This window comes from Nannospalax galili, unplaced genomic scaffold (genome assembly GCF_000622305.1).
Source record: "Nannospalax galili isolate Female #2095 unplaced genomic scaffold, S.galili_v1.0 scaffold371, whole genome shotgun sequence".
Lineage (NCBI taxonomy): Eukaryota > Metazoa > Chordata > Mammalia > Rodentia > Spalacidae > Nannospalax > Nannospalax galili.
In genome coordinates this window covers 6,109,975-6,135,292 of record NW_008331606.1, presented here as the reverse complement: position 1 = coordinate 6,135,292, position 25,318 = coordinate 6,109,975, and the positions used below count along the sequence as shown (strand labels likewise).

Sequence of the window (25,318 nt, the reverse complement as noted above, 5' to 3'; positions counted from 1 at the left end):
AGAGCACCTGTCAGGCATCCATGAGAACCTAAATTCATATCCCAGGGCCCACATAAAAATCAGGTGTGACTGCACCCACCTGTAACCTCAGCACTGGGGGCAGAGACAAGTGAATCCCTGAGGCTTGCTGGCCAGCCAGTCTCACCAAATTAGCACCACTGGTTCAGTGAGAGACCCTGTCTCAAGGGAATAAAGTAGAGAACAGAGTAGGACATCCAATGTCCTTCTTCAGCCTTCATGGGCGTGCAGGTGCACACATATACATACAACACAGACACATACATACATACATACATACAGACAGACAGACAGACACACACACACACACACACACACACACACACACACAAAACACTTCAATTGAGAACTTACTAACCTGTCCATAATTAGTCCATGAGGAATAAATACCCTCTCCAAATCCTCAGCATAATGATTAGGTATACAAAATAAACTTAGGTCATAGCCTGGTTCATCATCACTAATCTGAAAAAGAAAGATAGTTGTTTCAAAGCAGAGCATTACAAGATGCCTATACTTAATTGAATTTAAATAAACTTTAGTTTTCCAGAGAAATTAGGTATGGGATGATATGAATAGTTAATTTCATAGTTGTCATCATAAATTACACTTATTGAAGAAAACCATGTGCCTTATTGATGAATAGAGTCAAAAATGAGAAGTAATCCCAGTACCTGGGAGGCAGAGGCAGGTGGCCAGCCTGGTCTACATAGTGAATTTCTGGCCAGCTGGGACTACAGAGAGAATCTGACTCAAAAAAAAAAAAAAAGAATGAGAAGTAAAACAACATGATGCAGCATTTCCTTTAAGTCACAAGGAGGAAAAGAAAAGAATTTAAAGAAGTAAGATAGTACAAGGAAATGCTGACAACATTCTAAGCATGAATGATTAGTTCATGCAGGTTCTTCTCTAACCACATTTAAGTACGTTTGAACATTTACCGGTATATATGATCATGTGCACATCTGTGTGGAATCCAGAGGTGACACTGGGTGTCTTCCTCAGTGACTTACATTTTGAGACAGGGTCTCTCACAGAACCTGGTTAACCAATTTGGCTGGGCTTGCTGGTCAGTAAGCTTCAGGGATCCTCCTGTCTGTCTCCCAAACACTGGAATTAGAAGCATGGGCTCCTGTACCTGGTCCTTTACTTGGGTGCTGAGGTTCTGAACTCAGATCCTCGTGGTAGCATGGAAAGCACTATATTGACTAAGCCACCTCCCCAACACTGCCAAAATATTTTTTGTTAAATTTCAGCACAGTATATTCTATTGTTATAATATCACATGCAAAAAAACAAAACTGCTTGGGACTAGTCAGGCATGGTAGCACAGACCTTTAATCCCAGCACTCAGGAGGCAAAGGCAGAGGCAGGTGGATCTCTGTGAGTTTGAACTCAGTTTGGTCTATATAATGAGTTCCAGACCAGCCAGTACTACAAAATGAGACCCTACCTCAAAAAACAAAAATGAAACAACAACCAAAAAACCAAACCCAACAATAAAACCACCCAACCTTCTCTCTACCTCCTAAGTGCATGTACCACCACACACAATTTGTGCAGTGGTATAAAATCTGGGACTCTGTACATGCTGGACAAGCACTCTATCAACTGAGCTACATCTCCTCCAGCCCTCAAATAGGCCTTTACATTTCAAAAACTATGAGAAAAATGTAAAAAGACATAAAATAATCAAGTCTTATTCAGAGAAGTAACAGGGCAGAATTATGCTACTCTATCTTACTTATCTTGAAGACTGAGCATCTTTCAAACCCCATCTAAGAATCTGCTAGTGCCTGCAACTACTTCACAGGACCTGGAGCATCAAGCTGTGCACACACCTGTAATGCCAGCACGGGGGAGGGGCAGAGGCAGGAAGAGTGCAGTTAGAGGCCAGTCTGGTCTTTAGAGCAAGTTCCTGCTCCCCCTCCCCCCAAAATCCCCAAACAAGAAACAGAAAGAACCTGGTTGTGCTGGAGAGATGGCTCAGTGGTTAAGAGACTGACTGCTCTTGCAGAGGACTTTGGATTGATTTCCAGCACCCACATGGTGGATAACAACCACCCATAACTCCAGTTCCAGGGGCTCCGACGCCTTCTTCTAACCTCCATGGGTACTACATGACATGTGTGCACTTACATAAAAAAAGAACCTGGTTGTATAAACTCTGGAAGTTTCTAGGAATATCAGTCAAGTGATAACGAAATCTTACTGTATTCGTTAATAGCACTAAGCACTTACTCTTCAGTTTGCACTGTATTAGGCACTTAAGAACAGTTTGACTTTAAATTTAAAACATACATAGGTCAATTTATATTGCTTGCAGAATTCAAGTACTGTTGTCTTTGAGACATGATCAGATTGCTAGTCTCAAACTCATGATTCTTCTGCCTCAGCTTCCTACATGCTGGGATTGTAAACATCTAGCTCAGAATCCAGTTATATTTTGAGGTTTCTCCTACAGAAAAAGTTCTATTCTGAGTTCAGCTTTGGTGGAATTTTACTTATTGTCAGGTCTGCCCACAGGACCCTGGAGTGTGCAGAAGTCAATACTGATTTATTCCTAAGTATGTGTGCATTTTTTTCATAAAGAGGAAAAACTTGTTTATGAACTATTTGGTCAAATTCTATAAGATTAAGAGCTCATGCATCTGTTTAACATTCACTTAACATTTATATCAGAATACATTTACTGACAAAAAAATTAAAATAGGACATCCGTATTATACACAAGAGCATTCAAGGAATTTTTTAAAAATATTTTATTTATTATTTTTGTTTTATGTGAGTATACTGCTTGCATGTATGTAAATGCACCTGTGTCCTGCAATGCCCTTGGAGGTCAGAAAAGGGTGTCAGATCCTGTGGAACTGGAGTTACAGACAGTTGTTAGCACCTGGTGGATGCTGGTAATCAAACATGGGTCCTCTGGAAGAACAGGCAGTGCTCTTAATCACTAAGCCATCTCTCCAGCCCCAAGAAAGCATTGTGAATTAAGTCCTACAAAGCAAAATTAGTTCATGTTTTGGAAAAAGACTACTCAAATTTTATAAAATAATACAATAAACATTTATGTCAGGCATCTGGCTCATCAGAATGCTTGTGCTATAATCTTGACAAAAATGAAGGCGCCACCCCCTCAAAGTACTGTAGAATCAAGATTTGAGTACTGCAGTGACTTCCCTGAGGCTTACTCATCCCTTTCACACACTCACTGCTTCTGGCATGAGTAAAAACCAGACCATAGCCAGGTTTCTTCAAAGACTAGCACTGCATCTATTAAAATGGCTCAGTGCCTGCTTACAGGTTCTACAGGTAACCCAAGAACTTCAAGTCTGTTTCAATCAATGTAAACTCAGTGAACTCAGTCAAATTCATTCATCCTAGTTGTGCGCGCTCTCTCTCCTCTCTCTCTCTCTCTCTCTCTCTCTCTCTCTCTCTCTCTCTCTCTCTCTGTATGTGTGTGAGAGTCAATGTATACATGTGTGCATGGGGGCGAGAGGGGAAGTGGGAGAAAGAGAAGGGGGCAGTTTTTCTATGTAACTGGCTGTCCTAGAACTATGTAGACCAGGTTGGGCCTCAAATTTGCTATGATCCTCCTTCCTGTGCCTCTTGAGTGCTGGGATTACAGGTGGGCACCAACATGCCCTGTTCCCAGTCATGTAATCTAAGGATTCAGACAGATCCATGGGAATTACTCCAAAATAAGAATTCTATTTCTGTCAACATACCAAACTGATTCCAAAAGTTTTGTTTTCTAATTAAAACAGACTTATTTATATGGGACAGAGTTTTTATTTTCTTTTGAAATGCTTACTTCACGAGAAAAACTTTGGGGTTTTTGTTTTGTTTGTTTTTGGTAATGACAGAGGATCTTAGCTTCATAGTCCAGACTAGCCTGGATTTTATTATATACCCCAAGAAGTCCTCAAACCTGTGAAAATCTTTCTGCCCCATCCTCCCAAGTGATGGGATTACAGATGAGAGCCATCATATCCATCTTATTAAAACCATACTAACTCTTACCCCCAAAAAAAAATTCTTAAGGTTCACATCACTTCAGATACTTGTGTATGTACATTTTTTATGTCAGTGCATACATATGTGCATGAGGCCAGAAGTCAATATTGGATGTCTTCTTCAATCGCTCTCCACCTTACTTTTTGAGGCAGCATCTCTCACGGAACCTGGAGCTCACTGATTGGTAAACTGGCTGGGAAGTGAGCTCGAGGTGTCTGCCTATCTCCCCAGCACTGGGATTACAGACATGTGTGCCCAGCTTTAAGTGGATGCTAGAGATCTGAACACAGGTCCTCATGTTTGTATGATACTTTACCAACTGAGCCATCTGCCTAGACCTCACGTGAGACACTAATCATAAATTCACATCTGTCATAATTGACTATATATAAATGGAAAATACTTAGAAATTTATTTTGAGATAGCTCATCTTGGTTTGGTTTTGGTAGGCAGTCCAGGCTGGCTTTGAGTTTACAACAGTTCTCATACCTCAGCCTCCAAAGTGCTGGGATTACAGGAGTACCTGGCGGGAGATTCTAATTTAAGAAATGACCGATTATGGATGGTTATTTGTCAAAACTGGACAATGGGTAAATGTGAGGCCATTATACTATATTACTACTTGTGGATATTCAAAACATGTCATAATACAAAGTTAAATAAGGAGCAATTTATTTAAATGTGGACACAGTACCAATTTTACATTTAAAAGAAAGTCAAACCTTAATTCATATGTAATGGTCAAATATTAGAATTTTAAGTTTTAAATGGTTTGGATACTATTCAGAACCTGTATTCTGAGGCTTATGGTGTGTTATGCTACCATGACAAAATACCATGGTCTGAGTGGCTTAAATAATAGAAACTTATTTCTCCTAGTTTCGGAAACTGAGACATCCAAGATCAAGGTCCCTGGTACACAGGCTTCGCCTGTGCCTCTTCTCTCAGCTTGTGGGCCTTCTCATCGTGTGCTCACATGATCTATAGTACCTCTTTTATAGGGGCACTAATTCCATCATACCACAGCCCCATCCCCTAACTTAATCTAACCCTAGCTCTCTTCCAAAGGCCTCCGAATACTAACAATTGGTAAGGGCTTCGACACATGAATTTGGGGGTGGGTGGTAGCACACAATGCTCAACTCAAAACAAGCACTCAACATAAAAAAAGACAGAGCAGATCACAAAAAAAGGCCTCAGATGGCTTTAGAAGAAGGATTCAATTCTAAAATATTTAACTTTGGAGAAGCCAGAAGTGGCAAAAAAATAAATAAAGTCAGTTCCCTTCCAAATCCACAATTTCCTCTATGGCTTTTTCTAACTGAACTGGAAATCAAAAGGCAGGTTATTAACAGCTTAGGTATTTACCATTTCCCTGATATTTCAGAAACTTTACAGCTCCAGAACACAGTTCTCAATTTCTAATGTACCTGTGATACAGACATCACTGATAAAATCTACACAGGTACTTTTCTATCTTTCGAAATCCATACTTTCCCTACTATCTATTCCTGAATCATTTTCTAGAAACAGTGGTACTACAAATACTTTTTTCCTTGATTTAGTCTCACCAGGCAGCCAAGGATGGCCTCCGTCTTGTGAATCTTCTGCCTCAGCCTTCTGAGTGCTGAGATTATAGGTATATGCCACCATGCCCAGCAGAAATTCTTATTAAGTGTAACATCTGTAATAATGGCTGTCATGTGAAAATTTTTGTGGTTTACACATAAAATTTTTTTGTCATAAAGATACATTATCTAAAATGATAGCAAATAAGGAAATGAACCTAAGCTAATCCACCTTTTGAAACATCAATTCATCATCTATAAGTAGGCTTGTTTTAGTCTATTTGTGGTAAAAAAATGGCAATGTTCATGGGTCTAAACAAGAATAAATTAAATGGAAGTAAGCCTTAAAAGGAACTATGTGTGCTGAAAATGGTGGTACAAGCCTGCAACCACAGCACTAGGGAGGCAGAGATAGAAGGATGATGAAATTCAACGTCATCTTCAGCTACAGAGAGTCCAAGGCCAGCCTGGGCTACATGAGACCCCATTTCAAAAACAACAACAAAAGAGCTATGTGAATTAAGACATGTTAATAATAAGCCAGGTGTGGAAGAGCACACTTGTAATATCAGCACTTGGAAGCCTGGGGCAGGAGGACTGCCAAGAGTTCCAACACAGCCTGGGCTACAAAATGACACTCTGAAGACAGTGACAGTAACAGAGAGAAACAAGAAAAGATACAGAGAGACAGAGAGAAAAGGAGAGAAATTTAACTAGTAGTGTTTATCTTCCAACTTTATATCAGTCTTACAAATTAATTTCATATAGAATTTGTTTCCCTTCCAAGGGTTAAAAGCTATGTGAAAAATTTAAATCAGGTACTTGACTATTCAGTCCAGGAATAAATGATTACCCACTCTAGGCTAGTAGGTCCCATAAATGCCATATCTGTAAGGATATGAATTAAACTTGCGCCATAATCTTTCATTTATTAATATGCACAGTAAAATAGACACGCTCACTCTGGATTTAAAAAAATGAAGATAGTTTAACAACAATTTGAAGTGTTTGAATTTATATCCACAGCACATTATTTAAATGTTAGTAATTTGGTAGTCCCTAGCAGGAAAATAACAACTGAGTCTCAATATTACTATTCAGGGCTGGCAAGATGGCTCAGTGGTTAAGAGCACTGGCTGCTCTTGCAGAGGACCCAGGTACAGTTCCCAGCACCCACATGATGGCTAACAACTGTCCATAACTCCAATTCCACAGGATCTGACACCCTCTTCTGACCTTCAAGGGCCCTACATGACATAGGTGCACTTACATACATGCAGTCAGTACACTCATACACACAAAATAAAAATAAGTGGAATAGAAAAAAAGCACTATTACTATTAATTGTAGTAATGCCATTTTCATGTGGCATGTCAATCTTATTGAAATCACATAATAAATATTATAGAAAGAATGCAGAAGCATACCTTCAGTATCCTTTTACTAGAGAGGAAAAAATGACATGGCTCTTTTATTTCTAATTAATTATAGAAAAATAAAGATTCCACTGGGTATGGGGTGATGTGAATACAGTCCCAACTACTTGGGAGGTTAAAGCAGAGCTAGCCTGGGCAACATAGCCAAATCCCATCTCTTAAAAAACAAAATTTAAGGGCCATCTCACTGACCTTGCAGCTTAAGGCATTTGCTCCCAAGCCTTATGATCTGGGTTTGAACCCCGGGACCTAAATGGCGGAAAGAATGGACTCCCACAAGTTGTTCTCTGACCTCCCCCACATGCCACGCACGTCCATATACATACACACAAATAAGTGTTTAATATATTTTTTTAAAATTAAAAGAGCTAGGTATGGTGGTACATGCATATAATCCTAGCACCCAGGAGACTGAGGCAGTACGGATTACAAGTTTGAAGTCAGCCTAGACGAATACAGCAAGAATCTGTCTCAAAAGAAAAAAACCCCAAAAAACAATAACAACAAAAAACCCCACAAAAAACTCTAAGACATTTCTTTTCTGTTGACGTGTATCCTTTTCTCACCTACTGAAAAACCCAGATACACGTAATGGACAGAAAACAATGAAAATGGATCTATAATATGTATAACATATATGTATAATTCACAGAAAGAAATCCCTAAACTGAAATGTTCTTTTTTTCGGTGGTCAAAAAGAATAATTTTTATCCTCCACTTACAAACTGATGTTATTTTAAACACAGCTGATAACAATATGGTTATAAGGGAAAATATAACATTTTACCAATTCTGAAAACAATCAGCAGAAGTCTGATGTATAGTTCATGGGGAAGACCGTGTGCTTAGCACACGTAAGAACCTTAGTTAGGTCACCAACACATACAAGTATTAGCATACTAGGCAAGGTAAAATTTGCCTATCTCTAGCCCCCACACTCGGTGTGGCAGGAGACTAGGAGTTGGGCAACCAGAAAACCCCCCCTTTTTTAAAATTATTTAATCCCAGCACTCGGGAGGCAGAGGCAGGCAGATCTCTGTGAGGTCAAGGCCAGCATGATCTACATAGCAAGTTCTAGCTCCAGACCAGCTGGGGCTACAGGGAGATCTTGTCTCAAAACCCCCTACCACCACCAAAAAAAATTGTTTATAGCACATGAAATGCTAAGGCAGAGAATTATGTTAGTTCAAGACCTGCCTAGTTACACAGCTGAGTTCCAGGACAGCCTGGGCTACAGAGTGAGCCTGTCTCAAAACAACAAAAAATTAAAAATCATTTAGCATGGTAACATTTGTTACATTTCTAGCTGCACCACTTTGAAATTTAGAAGACATCAACATAAAACACATCTGATGTTTCACATTGGTTTGCAAAACCTCCAGCTTTTTCTAAAATGTTTCAAGCAGCAAGTGCACATCTGGGGGCCACTTTCATCAAGGTGTTCCCAGGTACGTCACTTCACCCACCTTGTGACACCAAGATCATACTGGTGTATATCTACACAACGGGGTACATACTGGTAACTTTAAGGCACTTAGGTTAGCTAATGTCTGCAAAACATTTACTTCAATGCCTAAGACAGAGTAAGTATTTAATAATAAATATCTATGGTGGCTCCTAGCCAAAGCCTAGAGGTTAAGAGCAGAATCTGGGGCCAGATAACAGGTTCAAAAGGTAGTAGCACTGAGTGATTCTAGGTAAGTTCCTTAACTACTCGGTGTCATGGAGGGTTTTTTTTTTTAAGATCCAGTCAGTTAAAAGACTTAAGACAGCAGCTAGCACACAGTAAGCACTATCTGTTTGTTATTCCTAACATGCAGACAATTTAGGGGAAGGAAATTGGAATTTTTTTTTAAAAGGAACATGAATTTGCAAACTAAAGACACAATGAATTTCTTGATGTTCAAACAAAACTAGCAACAGGCATTCCCAGCAGTAATAAGTAATTCACTGGATACCGGAACGGGTGCCATACTCCAAAGCTCAAAAGCATCTGTAGAACTTCCTCAGTAACTGAACATAATCACATATGCCAGGTGTGGTGGCTCACACCTTTATTCCTAGAACTCGAAAGGCAGAGGCAGGTAGATCTCTGTGAGCTGGAGGCCAGCCTGGTCTACATAGAAAGCTCCAGGCCAGCCAGGGCTACATAGTAAGACCTGTCACAAAAAACAAAAATTTAAAAATAACAATCATTACATTTGTTGAGTACCTACTGTATCTCAGCACACTATTTACTTGCAGAGGCTCCAGGGACAGAACTAGATTTGAGTCAGAGTTCTACCTTCTAAAATTTATCCCTGCCTCTGGTGCTGGGAATCTAAATGCCTAATAGGTACATAATAGGAAGCCTCACTCCCTGAACTCCAGTCTCTCTCCCTGCTCTTAATAAAAACTGTATGACCGAGGCTGTTGTCTGTTAACGTGACCATGTCATTGTTATAGAACTGCTTTGAAAACTAATTAGGACTATGTACATAAACACAATGATCAATCAGGTACTGTGCAAGGGTGGTTTATTGACATAGAATGTCTTTAAAAATATTTTATTATTTTTTATGCATGAGTGTACTGTTTGTGCAAAGGTAGGTGTACTCATGCCGTGCAATGCCCTTGGAGGTCAGAAGAGGGTGTCAGATACCCTGGAAGTTATGGACAGTTGTTAGCTGCTATGTGGGCACTGGGAAACGAATCTGGGTCCTCTCCAAGATCAGCCAGTGCTCTTGCCCACTGAGTCATATCTTCAGTCCCAACATAGACTGTATTACAATGTCTTCAATTAACACCAGCAGCCAGCACCTCAGATATAAGAAAACTCAAAGATAGACACAGCGGCACATACCCACACTGAGGCAGAGGCAGGAAGACGGCCTGTAAGTTTGGGGTGAGCCTGGTCTACACAGGGCATGCAGGGCTACATAGCAGGAGATTGTCTAAAAAGAAAAGAGAAGAGTAAGCCTAGGCAGACATGTTCAAGACCATGCAGTCAGAACATAATTCAAACAAGCAGAGTGCCAGGTCAGAGATCATTAAGAACTCAGTGTTTTGCCTTAAGCCACAATGTCTAACATGAAACAGCCATTCTTTTTTCTTTCTTTGGAGCTCAAATAGTTAATTCATCCATCAAATCATTTAGTGAAAATTTCCCACAAAGCAGGCACTGGGTTCTATGTTAAAGTTACTGTGCCGATTCCTGCCCTTATCAAGTTTAAGAGCTGGGGCTATAAGAGCAGAGGTAGAGAGCTTGCCTGACATGAGCAAGGCCCTGGGTGTAAGATTTAATTCCTAACATAGCCAAAAAAAAAAGAAAAAAGCTGGGCATGGTGGCGCAGCACTTGGAAGGTAGAGGCAGAATTGTCACAAATTTGAGGCCATCCTGGTCTTCATTGCAAATTCCAGGTCAGCCAGAGGTACATAGCAAGACCCTGTTTGAAAACAGGAAAATAAAGTTTGTGTAAGTGGAAAAGGCAATCAACAAGTATAATTGCTAAATCAACAACAGTAACATTTAATGAACAGCAGAGGCAATAATCATAATAAAGCAGGGTAAGGCATTTAACTGAGGCAGGTGGTAGGGGCTCTGGCTATTTTAGCAGACATGATCAGAAAGAGTGTGGAGGAGGGATAGCAGTTTGGAGGGTTAAAAAAAAATAGAACATAATAGATGTAAAGGCAAACTATTAGATGCTGGACTATGGCTATGGTAAAAAATGTCCTTAAGCTTAACGAACTAGATCTAGTTTTTGTTTTTGTTGTTGCTGACTTTTTTTTTTAATCCTAGGCAGCATCAAAGGATATCAGAATCCAAGACCCATTATATTACCTTGGGCCGTGGGAAAAAAAAAAAAAGAGGCGTCTTTTTACTAGACCCTTTGGGTGGAAAACAGGCATGGCTCTCGATACCCATGGCTGTGGCGAGGATTCAACAGAGCAATTGCGCATTCCCACAAATACGAATTAGAGCATCTGCAGAATTAGAGGCGAAGCCAGGCCTGCACATGCCCTCCCATGCGGTCATCCTGGGTGCCGAAGCTCCTTCTGTGGTTCCACGAGCCCCCCCCCCCCGCCAAACCCCAAACTTGCAGAGCTGAGCCTCTCCGGGGAAAGCTCCCCTGCCTCCCCCACCCCACCCCACGCCCGATCCTTCCCGAATCGGCCTCTCCCCGCCGTGTACCCGCGGCCCGCACAGGTCAAGCCCAACGCCATTTCCACCTTTCCTGCCCACACGCAGCCCTAGCTCCAGGGGCTCTCCCACCACCGCCCCCGCCATTCCGTCCTCCCCGCCGCCGTCGCGTGAAGTTCCCCAGACAGACCTGGGGAACCTGTGACCGTCCCCCCACCCCCACCACGCTTCCCCGCCGCGGACCGAGCACACAGTGTGGGCCTGGCCCGCGTCCCTGTGACGCGGGCCGTGTGGGCCTAAGGGCATCCGGCCCAGCGGACGACTCGAACAGCTTACCACTACGCTGGGGCTGCGGGTCGCCATGACTAAGCCGGCCGGCGCGCGGGCGAACAGCGGTGCGAGGAGGAAGCCGACGGAGGAGGCGCTACGGCGCGGGAAAGCCAGGAGGTGAGCCCACAGCTCTTCGCTGCCTCAGCAGCCGGTCAAAACCGACCGACGCAGCGCAGGCTCCGCCCCAGGCACGCCTCATTCCGACCAGGCCTCGCCCCCCAGCGCCACCGGGGCGCGTACGCCCATGCCTACACCAGCAGCTACCGGTGTCTGCACTCGCTAGGTGGTCGTGGGAATTTTCTTCTGGAAGAAACCGGGACTGGCCCCACCGCAATCTCCAGGCCCCTTGCAGTCTCCCACGGGTTTCCCAAATAACCGAATTTACTTACCTCTGTGCCTAATTTGAATTATCCTCATGGCCCTAAACTGGTCACTAGCTCTTCAAATTCCATTCACCATTCACAATGTGGTTTCTCGAGCCAGGCATCCCCTTCCCAAGACCTTGTACTACAACGGTGGCTTCCATTTTCCTGACTTGGACTCAGTTCAAAAGTCCTTAGATGTGAGAATTGAGACCCACAGCCCTAGATCTGAAAGGAACACTTAGTTGCTTTAAAACCTTGTGGAAATCAGACCCTGAAATTCTTTTTTATTTTATTTATTATTTTAATTTCATGTGTATGAGTGTATTGCCGGCATGTATGTAAGTGCACCCGTGTCATACAATGCCGGGGAGGTCAAAAGAAGGCATCAGATCCTCTGGAACTGGAGTTAGGAACAGCTGATAGCCATCATGTGAGTGCTGGGAATCAAACCTGGGTCCCAGCCCAAAAATATGGATTTGAGAATCAAGCATATTGGCGGGAGGAGGGGTCTTTTTGAGACAGGGTCTCCCTGAAGCCCAGCTGGCCTGGAACTCACTGTGTAGACCAGGCTGGCCTCCATCTCACATAGATCCGCCTCCCTCTGCCACCTGAGTGCTGGAATTAAAAGCCTATGCCACCACACCCAGCCCTGAAATTATTTTTTACCATTACATAGAATTAAGCTAGGGACGGTGACATACGACTATATACTAAGGATGGAAGATCGCAAGTTCAAGCCTGCTTGGGTCCTGCTTACCAGGAACCCACTTAAAAATAAAATTTGAAGGTGGGGCATAGGCAGGCCTTTAATCCCAGCACTTGGGAGGCAGAGGCAGGCGGATCTTTGTGAGTTCGAGCCCAGCCTGGTCTACACAGTGAGTTCCAGGACAGCTGGGGCTACAGGGAGACCCTGTCTCAAAAACACCAATAAATAAATTAATTAATTAATTAATTAATTAATTAAAATAAAATAAAATTTGAAAAAAGGTATCTTGAAGGCTGGAGAGTTGGCTCAGAGGTTAGGAGCAATGGCTCCTCTTGCAGAAGACCAGAGTTCAGTTCGCAGCACCCACATGGTGAATAACAACTCTCTGTAACTGTCTGTAATTCCACTTCCAGGGGATCCGATGTCCTCTTCTGATGCCCTCTTCTGACACCCTTTTCTGGCCTCTGGGGTTTTGCATTCATGGGTGCACTTAAAAATGCAGGCAAACCACTCATACACATTAAAGAAAAAAGAAAAAAAACATCTTGGCATCAACCTCTGGCTCCCTCAAGCACCTGCACACCTCTGTGCAACACACACACACACACACACACACACACACGCACACACACAAACAGGAAAACTCTTAATCGAGATTCGAACACCGGGCATGGTAGCCTTTAATCCCAGTGGAGGCAGGCGAATCTCTGTGAGTTCGAGGCTAGCCTGGCCTACATAGTGAGTTCCAGGCCAGCTGGGGCTACAGGGAGACCCTGTCTCAAAAAGATGAGAGAGAGGGAGGGAGGGAGGGAGGGAGGGAGAAAAAGAGAGACAGAAAGAGAGAGAGAATTTGTAGGTTCCCAGTACATGCTGGCATTCCTTACTGGTTACTGACTTTTAGCCAGGTATGCTGGCAAATACTTATAACCACAGCACTACAGAGGCAGAGGCAGGAGAATTGCAGTTGTGTCTACCAGACCAGCCTGGGTTACAAAGTGACACCCTGACTCAAAGATAAATAAATATAGGCTGGAGAGAGAGCTCACTGGTTAAGAGCACTGGCTGCAGAGAACCCAGGTTCGGTTCCCAGCACCTATATGGCAAGTAAGAACTGTTCAAAGCTCCAGTTCCAGGAGATCTGACTCCCTCTTCTGACCTCTGTGGGCATTGCATGACACTGATGCACTTACATGCATGTAGGCAATACAGTCATACACAGAAAATAATAAAATATTTAATAAAGAAATAGACCAAGGATGTAGCACAGCAGAAGCATGTGCAAGGTCCTGGGTTCAACCTCCAGTACCACAAAAATGAATGAATGAATGAATGAAATGTGTTTATTAACAGTACAGTAGTAGAATTTTGTGGGGACTAAGGGAATAATATGTATTTGTGTGAGCGTATTTATGGTACAATACTTATGAAAGTACACAATATATGGGAATTGTTGCTTTTACTGATACTTATTTTTGCCTCCACAATTTACTATATGGAATTGTTTTGTTTTGTTTGTTTGTTTTTGAAAAGGAGTTTCCTGTAGCCCAGGCTGGCCACAACTCACTGTGTAGTTGACAGTGGGTCAGAAATTCCAGATTTTCTTGCCTTAACCTTCCAAGTGCTGAGATTACAGACAGCTGAGTTTCCTATATGGAACTGAAAATCAACGTATGCCCCTACTTGCACTCAAATGGGTCAGATAAGCAGTCAGCACCTGCTTCTCCTGATATTGTTCCTGATATCCTCATCTGTGTATCTCTAGCCCCCACCACAGTGATCCACACAGTCAGTGACCTCCTTGTTATAAAGGATCCTGAGGGATATGAGAGACTTGTGCTGGTAGATTTGTGAAACTGGGAAAGTCATTGTACTTCTTGGAACCTCAGTCTGTTCTTTCTAAAAAATGAAAATAAAGGGACTGGGAAGATGACTCTATAAATAAAGTGTTTGTTGTGTAAGTATGACAGGCTGAGTTTGGATCCTCAGCACCCACGTAAAAGCCAGTCATCATGTACTTTTCTAACCCCAGTTCTGGTGGGGTGGAGACAGGTGAATCCACAGACTTGCTGACCAACCATTCTATCCAGTATGGTGAGCTCTGGATTCAGTGAGAGACCCTGCCTCAAAAAATAAGGTGGCGGTGCTGGAGAGATGGTTCAGCAGTTAAGAGCAGTGGCTGCTCTTGCACAGGACTCAGGTTCAATACCCAGCACCCACATAGTGGCTAACAGCCATCCATAACTCCAGTTCCAGGGCACCTGACGCCATCTTCTGACTTCCTCAGGCATTTCAGGACACAGGTGCACTTATATACATGAAAACAATACACATATACATAAAATAAAAATAATAAAATATTTTAAAAGCTTTTTAGAAATCCAAATGTTAGTTTGCAAACATGGCTCTACCACATAATGAAATCATGAGAAGCTTTTTCATGAGTCCACAGGGAGAAGTAAAGAAGCAAAGTCCTTCCCATAGATGTGAATGTTCAATACTAGATTCCTCCACCACTCAAGCACAGGCAAGGAGACATGAATATGGAGTAAAACTGGCAAAAGTTAACAATTTGGTGAGGTTGAGTGAGGTCTGTGCAGGAAATCCATGTACTAGTTTCTCTACTGTTATGAATGTTTTTGTTTTTTGTTTTTTGTTTTTTTGCTTTTTTTTTACTAAAAGGTTTTGTTTGTTTTGCTTTGCTTTTTTGAGATAAGGTCTCACTTTGTAGCCCTGGTTGACGTGCAACTCACTATGCAGACCAGGCAGATAGCTTCAAACTTACAAAGATCCACCTGCCTCTGCCTCCCGAGTGCACCACCACACCTGACCCTGAAAAAGTTTCTTTTTTTCAATATAGATATTTTATTTTTATTTTATGTGTATGAGTATATTGCCTACCTGTATGTGAGTGCACCCATGTCGTGCAGTGCCTAGGAGGTCAGATAACTCCAGTTCCAAGGGATCTGACACCCTCTTCAGACCTCCACAGGCATTGCACAACATGGGTGCACTTATATACATGCAGGCAATACATTCATACACATAAAATAAAAACAATAAATATAAAATTATTTAAAAATAAATAATGTGGCAAGTAATAGGGGAAGACAGAAAACCTTGATCCCTGACTCCACACATGCATGCATGCACAGGTGAACCCATCTTCTCCCACACACGTTTACACACATGTATATAACGTATTTATACACAAAAAAATTAAAAAATTTAAATGAAAACCTGGGCATGGTGATGTGTGTCTATAGGCCCAGCTACCCTGAAGTTAGAGACAAGATCAGCTCAGGAGTTTCAGGCCAGTCTGGGTCACTGAATGAGATTGCAGTTCAAAGTGAAAATGATAAAGCAATAAATTTAAAATGAGAATAATAATTCCTGCTCTGAAAGGTTAGTATGAGAATTGTAAAATTCATTTATGTAAAGTACCTGGCATAAGACTTGCCACATAGTAGATACTCAAGAAATACTAGCTGTTAGAATTTGTGTGTGTGTGTGTGTCTGTGTCTGTGTGTGTGTGTGTATCTGTGTGAATTCCATCCTGCCCTATTTTCTCTGCCTTCTCTATCTATCATGGGGAGGCAGAAAGCTATGCTGGAAAAGGCACATAAGGACTTTGGACTGAGAAAGGTCTGCATTCAAATACTGCCTTCATCCCTAACTAGCCCTGTGACTTTGGGCAAGATCTTTTTCATAGCTGTGTACCTCAGTTTCCTCATAGTCAAATGAAAATATTGTCTTCATCACAGGATGTGGCAAAGATTAAACAAATTGAGTATGGTGGTACATGTCTATAATCGAAACACTTAGGAGGTAGAGGCAGGAGGATCAGGAGTTATATAGGCCAACCTGTACTATGTGAGGCCCTGTCTTAAAACAGAACAAAACAGGCTGGAGAGATGACTCAATGGTTAAAAGCACTCGCTGCTCTTACAGAGGACCCGGGTTCAAGTCCCAGCACCCACATGGTGGCTAACAACCATTCTTAACTCCAGTTCCAGGGGATCTGACACCCTCTTCTGATCTCCATGGACATTGCACGACATGGGTGCACTTACATGGATGCAGGCAATACACTCATACACCTAAAATAAAAATAATAAAATATTTTTCATAAAACAGAACAAAATAAGACAGGAGATTGAACAAAACAGTGCATGCAACAGTTCCTAGCAGAGTACTTGATTCAACATATGATCATGCTAATGTCATATGTTTCATAATTTTGCCTTAAGTATTTCTTCACACTGTTTATTCCTCTGGCCTCTGAGACTTATTTGTTTCTTTCTTTCTTTGACTATTTTTACTTTATGTGTATGAATGTTTTGCTTGCATGTAAATGCACTTGTGTTGTGCAACACGTGCAGAGATCAGAAGAGGGTGTCAGAGCCCTTGGAACTGGAGTTACAGACAGTTATTAGGCACCATGTGTGTGCTGGGAACCGAAGCAGGGATCTCTATAAGAGCAACCAGTGCTCTTAACTCCTGAGCCATCTGTCCAGCCCCCTCTGAGATTTCTTATTGCCTGTTGGTGAACATGTGAACCATTTCCAGATTGGGACTATTACAAACAGTGCTGTTATGAACATTTTTTGCATATCTTTTGTTGAGTATAGGAATGCATTTAAATGCATTTGTAGTTGGTATAGACTTTGAAGTTCATATTGGTACTTTTTTTTTTTTTTTGGTCTTTTTGATTAAGAGTCTTCCTGTAGCTGGCCTAGAACTCACTATGGAGGCCAAGCTGGTCTTAATCTCACAGATACACCTGCTTCTGTCTCCCAAATGCTGGGACTAAAGGTGTGAGGCAGCTAAACCCGAGCAAATTAGTACATTTTTATTCTTATACTTTTTTTTTTTTTTTGTCTTTTTGAGACATGGTATCCCTGTAGTCTAGTCTACCTGAAAGTTAGTTCTGAGTATTTCTGGTTATGTATTTAGCATCTGGCACATGTAGACTCAGGTATCCACTTTTCTTTTTCTTTTGTTTTCTTTTCCATTCTCTTCCTTTCTCCCACCCTCCTTCCCCCCTCTCTCTGTCTCTCCCTCCCCTCTCCCTCCCTCCCTCCCTCCCTTCATCCCTTCCATCCTTCCTTTTCTGCTGATGCAAGGATAGAACACTGAGCCTCTGGCATGATAAACAATCACTCTCTACCACTCAGCTATCTCCTCAGCTCTCACATTTATTTCTAAATTATGTACCCAGCAATTCAAAATTGTCAAGCCTGCTTCTGGCTTACTGTTTCTTTCTCTAAATCATGTACCAAATGCCCCTCTCTTTTTTAGGGGGTGGTTTGAGATAGGGTCTCATGTAGGCTGTCCTCAGTCTTACTGTGTAGCTGAGGCTGGCCTTGAACTGCTCCTACTGCCTACCAAATGTCCTCCATCAAGCATAGACAGCTTGCTTTTAAATAATTTTAAATTAACTTTTAAATTTTATGTATATGAGTGTTTTGCCTGTATGTCTATAAGTGCACCCATGTGTGCTAGGCCCACAGAGGCCAGAAGAGGGCGTTGATCCCCTGGAACTGGAGTTATGGATAGTTATTAGCTGCCATGTCAGTGCTGGGATTCGAACCTGGGTCTTCAAGAGCAACCAGTGCTCTTAGCTGCTGAGCTATCTCTCCAGCACTACTTCTCTTTTTTTTTAATTGAAGCAAAGTGTCACTGTGGAGGTCAGAGGTCAGGGAAAGCCTCAAACTGGTAACAATCCTCCTGCGTTATCCTCTTGAGAACTTGAATTACAGATGTATACCATCACACCTGGCTTTTATTTCTGTATTTTAACAAGAACTTATAGTTTTTTGTGGGGTTTTTTTTTTTTTTTTTTTTTTTTTTTTTGAGTCAGAGTTTCCCTGGGTAGGCCAGACTGGCCACAAACTGACAATCTTCCTGCTTCAGTTATCAACAAACAGAGTAGTTTTTGGTCTTTTTGAGACAGGATCTCCCTGTAGCCCCTGCTGGCCTGGAACTCACTATGTAGACCAGGCTGGCCTTGAACTCACAGAGATCTACCTACCTCAGCCTCCCCAGTGCTGGGATTAAAGACATGCGCCACCATGCCCAGCTGAGAAGTAATTTTTTCTTTGTCAAGTGAACAATTTGGTTCATATATAAAGTGCTTTACTGTATGAAATTGGAGATTGCATTTAAAATAGAAATTTTAAAATGTTCTTTAGAATTATGTTTTCCAATTTAATTTGAAATCAAGTAATTTATTATCGCCAATTTTCATGTGATATTACTGACAATAATTTTGTTATATAGAATCAATGGATGCTAAAATTACTCTGCTTTGTGGCGCTGACTATAAGTTAGTAGTAGAATACTTGTCCAGCAAATGTGAGGCTGGGGATTGGCACTCAGAACTGCAAAAAGAAAAGAGAACAACTGCTACCTCACTCCTGCCTTTTGTTTTGACACAACTATGAGTTATTTGTGTACCTTGAACAGTCCCACGTTTCTACCACCACAAGTTTCTTGATTTATTGAGAATATTGTGGGGGTTTTAGTATTTTTTCTTTTCTTTTTCTTTTTTTTCCCTTTGGTTTTCTTCTTTTCTGATTTGAGGCAAGGTCTTTCTCCTATCTCAGGCTGGCTTGCAACTCACTATGTAACCCAGTGTGGAACTTGGGGTGATCTTCCTGTTCCCAACTGCTAGGATTATAGAAATGAGTCACTATGAATTCCATTTTGTTGTTGCTGTTATTTGGTGTGTGTGTGTGTGTGTGTGTGTGTGTGTGTGTGTGTGTGACTTAATGTGCATACGTATGTGTAGGTTGTGCATGGGCACATGTGTGTATGTGAAGGCCAGAGGTCAAGTGCCTTCCTCACTTGCTCTCTACCTTATATATTGAGGTATGGTCTCCTGCTTGAACCCAGAGCTTGCCCATTTGGCTAGTCTCTCTAGCTAGCTTGCTCCAGGGAATTCCTGTCTCTGCCTCCTGAATGCTGGGATTACAGGTGGCCACCATGCTCCCTGGTGTTTATGTGGGTGCTAGGGATCCATACTCTGGTCTTTATATGGCTTTATACACCAAGGCATAGCCTCAGTCCCCTCAGTCCCCTTGTTTTTTCCCCTTTCATATTATAGTTCTTGGAATTTTGTGTTTCCAGAATTGGATATGGGGGCTCATACTTGTAATCCCAGCACTCAGAAGGCCGAGGTAAGACACTCAGGAGTTCAAAACCAGTTTTTTTTTTTTCGGTCTTTTTGAGACAGGGTCTCCTGTAGCCCCAAATGGCCTGGAACTCACTATGTAGACCAGGCTGGCCTTGAACTCAGAGATCCACCGGCCTCTGCCTCCTGACTGCTGGGATCAAAGGTGTGAGCCACCACACCCAGCTCAAACCCAGTCTTAAACTACTACATTGCAAGTTTGAGGTCAGCCTTGGTTACAATGAGACCGTGTTTTTTTTTTTTTTTTTTATGTGTATGCGTGTATTGCCTACGTGTAGGTAAGTGCACCCGTGTCATGCAATGCCTGCGGAGGACAGAAGAAGCTGTCGGGTCCCCTGGAACTGGAGTTATGGACAGTTGTTAGCTGCCATGTGGGTGCTGGGATTCGAATCTGGGTCTTCTGCAAGAACAGTCAGTGTTCTTAACTGCTGAGCCATTTCTGTAGCCCTGTTTCGAAAGGGAAGGGGAAAGGGGGAAGGGGGAGAACTGGGAGAGGGGGGTGGAAGGGGGAAAGGAAGGAAAGGAATGGAGAGGAAAGGAAAAGATCCCACCCATGGCAAGGAGAGGGAGGATCACAGAGTATTCATCACTGACCATATGGCAGTTCTGAATGATATAAATTCAGAGATTCAGACAGGCTGAATCAAAATTAAAAAACATATATAAGAAAGAAAGAAAGAAAGAAAGAAAGGAGGGAGGGAGGGAGGGAGGGAAGAAAAAACAAAATTAGTATTTCCATGAAAAAAAATCACCACCATAAAAATACTTATCCACAGTGTTGGCATTTTTATTTTTATTTATTGTGTGCATGTGTGTGAATGTATGTGGTGTATGTGTATGTGTATAATACCCATACCCGAGAGCAGGGAAGCAGGGGCGGGGGGGAGGCAGGAATGGCAGGTGGCCAGCTCTATCACTGTTCACCTTGTTCCCTTCAGACAGGATTTCTTGTTGATTCTGGAGCTAGGCTGGAAGCCAGAAAGCCTCACAATCCTCCTGCTCCATCTGTCCCGCCCAGTCCTATGTCCAATTCCCCCCTCCCCCTGGACCACAAGCCCTGGAATTACAGGCGCACAGGAGACCATGTGAATCTGAACTGTGGTCCTCATTCTTGCACAGAAAATACTTTTACCCATAAGGATGGAATTTTTAAAGTGATTTTCATTGGAATACATTGCTACAACTTTACTTTGGCTGCATGAATTAGATGCAAAATTGAATCATTATTAGAATTAAATAATGTGACCTAAATAATGTGACCATGGATTTTGTGTATCAACGACCAGCTACTGGTGCCCTTCTGGATTTTTTAAATTTTATTTTTATTTTATGTTTATGAGTGCATTGCCTGCATGTATGTGAATGCACCCGTGTTGTGCAATGCCACGGAGGTCAGAAGAGGGTTTCAGATTCCCCTGGAACTGGAGTTAAGGACAGTTTGTAGCCACCATGTGGGTGCTGGAAATCGAACCCGGGTCGTCTGCAAGAGCAGTGGACTGACTAAAGCAGATTACCCTCCATAGTGTGGGTGGGCCGCTTCAGCTGATAGCCTTAAAAACTAAAGGCTGACCTCGGAGTGAGAAGAAATTGTACCAGCAGACTGCCTTTGGATTGGAACTTCAGCTCCTCCTTGAGTGTCCAACCTACCGGATTGGTCCATCAAATTTAGACTGCCCAAGCCTCCATAATCATGTAAGTCGAATTTAAAAATAATATTCTTTCTCCCTCAGGCTTCTCTTTCTCCACATAGATATACCGGCTGTTCCAATGGAGAAGATTACCTAATGAAACTGATTTTCTCGTTGAAACATTCAGTGCTGATCGACATTCTTGAACTATTTGTGAAGTTCAGTAAATAGAGGTATGCAATAAAAGTCTTGCATCACTTCTTTGTGTGCAAGGAAACTGGAAAAGGAAAGTGAGCAGTTAAATTTGGAAGAAGAGTCATTTGATCTAAAGTGATTCATGGAGCACTGTATAAATATCCTCTGGGCAGCACCTCCTTAAGTCATTGTCTTTGGGTACGATTCCTTTCTCTGATGTGATTTATGTTTTCTGGTATTTATGTGGTCAGCTACTTTGTGCCCAAAAGATGGATAAGTGTTGAGAAATGTGTTATGCGTGTTCGCATTTATCAACGTTCATGAGATACAAATTCAGTGGTTAATTTTTTTTTATCGTTAAGATGTTTTAGTTGTTGAACTTATGTGCTAAAAGATTTAAGTACATTCTTTAATTACTAATCAAACAAATAATGAGTTGTATATTTGTAGCATATAATAATGACTGGTACAAGGGCATGCAGACTACCAGCCACATATTCTCTGACAGGATTCTACTGTCTTTATTTCCTGAATGTCTTAAACAAACATATAAATATAGAATTCCCTCCATCTACTGGTCTACTGACTAGTGGCCTAGCGCTTCCTTTGTCTTCCAGGCTCTGCTATGTGTAAAAGTGGCTGGTACAACAGTTATTCAACAAGGGACACAATGGCCTGTACTTTTTCCACCCCCTCCTGGGACTGGAATGGGTTTCGCGTCCCTAACCTCTAGAGTCTGAGTTGCCCTTGTTCTGTTATCAGTGAACTCCCTGCATGCTGTCCTTGAGAGAGAAAGATATTAGTTATATTGTATTTGGAAAAGTTTAGGGGAAAGGGGAAGGGTTATCACTGCTTGTTTTTGTTTAACTCTGTGTGAGAATGAAAACTTTGCTCTCTGTGTATCTAACGCACTAGCTGATAAGAGGAAAGCAGAAGTTAGAATTAAAGGTTGCAGTCTACCAGACCCATTCTGGTTTACTTCAATGCAATTTTTAGATTAGTGCATAAACTTCATTGAAAAAAATGAAAAAAATCTGGGTTAGGAAGATGATGGCTCAGTGGCTACAGTGCTTGATACCTAAGCATAAAGACCTCAGTTTGGAGCCCCAGCGCCCACTCTTAAAGCTGGGCAACTCAACATGCTTCTGTAATCCCAGGACTGGGGGGTGGGGGACAGGCTATTCCTGGGGGCTTGCTAGGCAGCCTATGTAGCAGAAACACAAGCTCCAGGTTCAGTGAGACACTATGTCTCAAAAAATAATGTGGAAAGTGATAGAGAAGGAGAAATGTTGACCCCAGGCCTCTACATGCAAGCAGGAGATGTGTGTGTGTGTACACACACACATAAAAGTGAAAAATCTAGGCTGGGCATGGTGGTGCATGCCTTTAATCCCAGCACTCAGAAGGCAGAGGCAGAGAGATCTCTGTGAGTTCAAGGCCAGCCTGGTCCACATAGTGAGTTCCAGGGCAGCTAGGGCTACAGGGAGACCCTGTCTCAAAAAGACCAAAAAAAGAAAGAAAGAAAGAAAGAAAATGAAAAATCTAAATTGGGCATTGGGCATGGTATGGTGGGCACTTGTAATCCCAGTACACGGGAGGTAGCTGGAAGATCAGAAATTCAAGGTCATTCTCTACTACATAGTGAGTTCGATGTTAGCCTAGGCTACATGAGAGAGCATGTGTTGCAAAAAGGAACAAAGAAAGAAGGAAGGAAGGAAGGCAGGAAGGAAGGAAGGCATGAAGGAAGGAAGGAAGGAAGGAAGGAAGGAAGGAAGGAAGGAAGGAAGGAAGGATGGAAGGAAGGAAATGAAAATGAAAATTTTAGACATGCTATATTGGACAAAATACTAGAAAAACAAATATAAACCAGGACCAGGCAAAATGGGATGCATACTCCTTTTACGATGGTATAAGATTGGGATGGGGGAGGCTTGTCTATGCTGCTCGTGGCTCTTCTTGGACTGTGGGATCCCAATGTCTGACTACAATTTGCTTCCTCTCCATTCCTCTGTGGTCATCCTAATTCTGCTTCTTGCTCATGGAGACCTCCAGTTCTATGGTGTACCACCGGCTCCTAGCTTCCTTTATTTGCCAGTTCCTTCTGGATTCCACCTGAACCTCCCCTGAAGTCCTTGGTATCCCTCCCATTCTGCTCTGCCAACGTGGCTAAGGCATAACCCTTGCTCAGCTGAATGCTGATGGAGATCATTTCACAGCCAGTCTTTGTTGTATGTGGGCACTGGAGACTGAACCCAGAACCTCATGAAGGTTAGGCTAGTGCTCTGCCCCTGAGCTGTATCCCAGTGTCTGGTCATGAACTTCTAGGTTGCTTGACACATGGCCTTGCTAGGGAAGTAGTGTGGCCAGAGAGCTCGTGAGTGCTCTGTGACCTTGCCCTAGTTTTCTTCCATCTGGGTGTTTATAAACTGCATCTTTTTGTAATATTCTTTACACTAAACTGCTAAACATAAGTGTTTCCCTGAACTCCATGAACTTTCCTAGCAAATTAATTGACCCTGAGTAGGGTGTCATGGGAACCTCTTATTTATAGCTGTTTGGTCAGAAGTAACAGTCACAACATGAGATTTGGAATTTGCACCTGAAATGGGAAAGACTCTTGTAAGTCAGAGCCTTAAACTGATGCTATCTCCTACCTGTGGGTACTGATGTTATCTCTAATCATTGAGACCTGTGAGGTCAGAAGCTGTCTCCAGTTACAGGACATTTCAGCTGGTGTCTTCTGCAGAATCTCTAGGTGTGAGTGAGTTTTCCCCACACATCTGGTTACAGAGGTATCCTGTGCCGTGTTGAATGAGAGCACAGACTATGGTAAAAAGGCTTTTTTCCCCCTAGCATATTTTATACCCATCTTTGTGGCTCTCCTAGAATACTGCTAGCACCAAAGCCTTGCTTCGTCATCTTGTGACCCACATTGTGGCATCACAAGCAAAAAGGACAGGGCAGAGTGAAAGCTCTGGGCTGCAGGGGTAGGTCAGTGTGCTGAGTATGTGCAAAGTCCTGGGTTCCAATCCAAGCACAACAAAAAGGGGGAAAATAGTTATAACATATACTTTGTGGGTTTTTTTTTTGAGACAGGGTCTCTGTGTAGCCACAGCTGGCCTGGAACTTGCTATGTAGACCAGCTGGCCTTGAACTCACAGAGATCTACCTGCCTCTGCCTCCCAGGTGCTGGGATTAAAGGCATGTGCCACCATGCCTGGCATAACATATACTTTGTATATATCATATATTATCGAAATATTTTGATACAGGGCCTCACTATGTAGTCCTGGCTGACCTGGAGCTCACTATGTACACCAGACTGGCCTTGAACTCATAGAACTTCACCTGCTACTACTTCCTGAGTGCTGGAATTAAAGGCATGTGCCACCATACCCAGCTGTATACATGCTTTTTGAGAGAGAGTTTTGTCATGTAGCCCAGAACTTACTATGTAACCTAGGCTGGACTTGGAATTGTAGTGGTCCTCCTGCCTCGGCTTCCTGAGTGCTAGGAGTACAGGTGGGAACCACAAAACCTGGTTCATATAACTATGTTCAGTAATGATGACTGAACCTCTGAGCTTGTGCACGCTAAGCAAGCACTCCACCACTGAGCTATATCCCTAACCTCTCCTTTTCTTAATGAACTCAACAGTAGACTCTTACATTTTCAGCTCACAGTATAGGAAAAGCTGTCAAGTCACAGAAAGAAGCATTCTTTATATATTTCAAATA

At 42.4% G+C, this 25,318-nt stretch overlaps 1 protein-coding gene across 1 annotated transcript in view; it reads right to left on the bottom strand.

The window, feature by feature from the left end:
• Hprt1 (hypoxanthine phosphoribosyltransferase 1) overlaps nt 1–11,666 on the bottom strand; it is a 40,993-nt gene extending 29,327 nt beyond the window's left edge. The window contains exons 1-2 of the mRNA XM_008826759.2: nt 11,502–11,666; nt 377–483 (exon numbers count right to left, since the gene is read on the bottom strand). Of these exons, the coding sequence (XP_008824981.1) occupies nt 377–483; nt 11,502–11,528 (134 nt within the window). The 5' untranslated portion in view covers nt 11,529–11,666. The remainder of the gene's footprint in view (nt 1–376; nt 484–11,501) is intronic.
• Between the last annotated feature and the right edge of the window lie 13,652 nt (nt 11,667–25,318).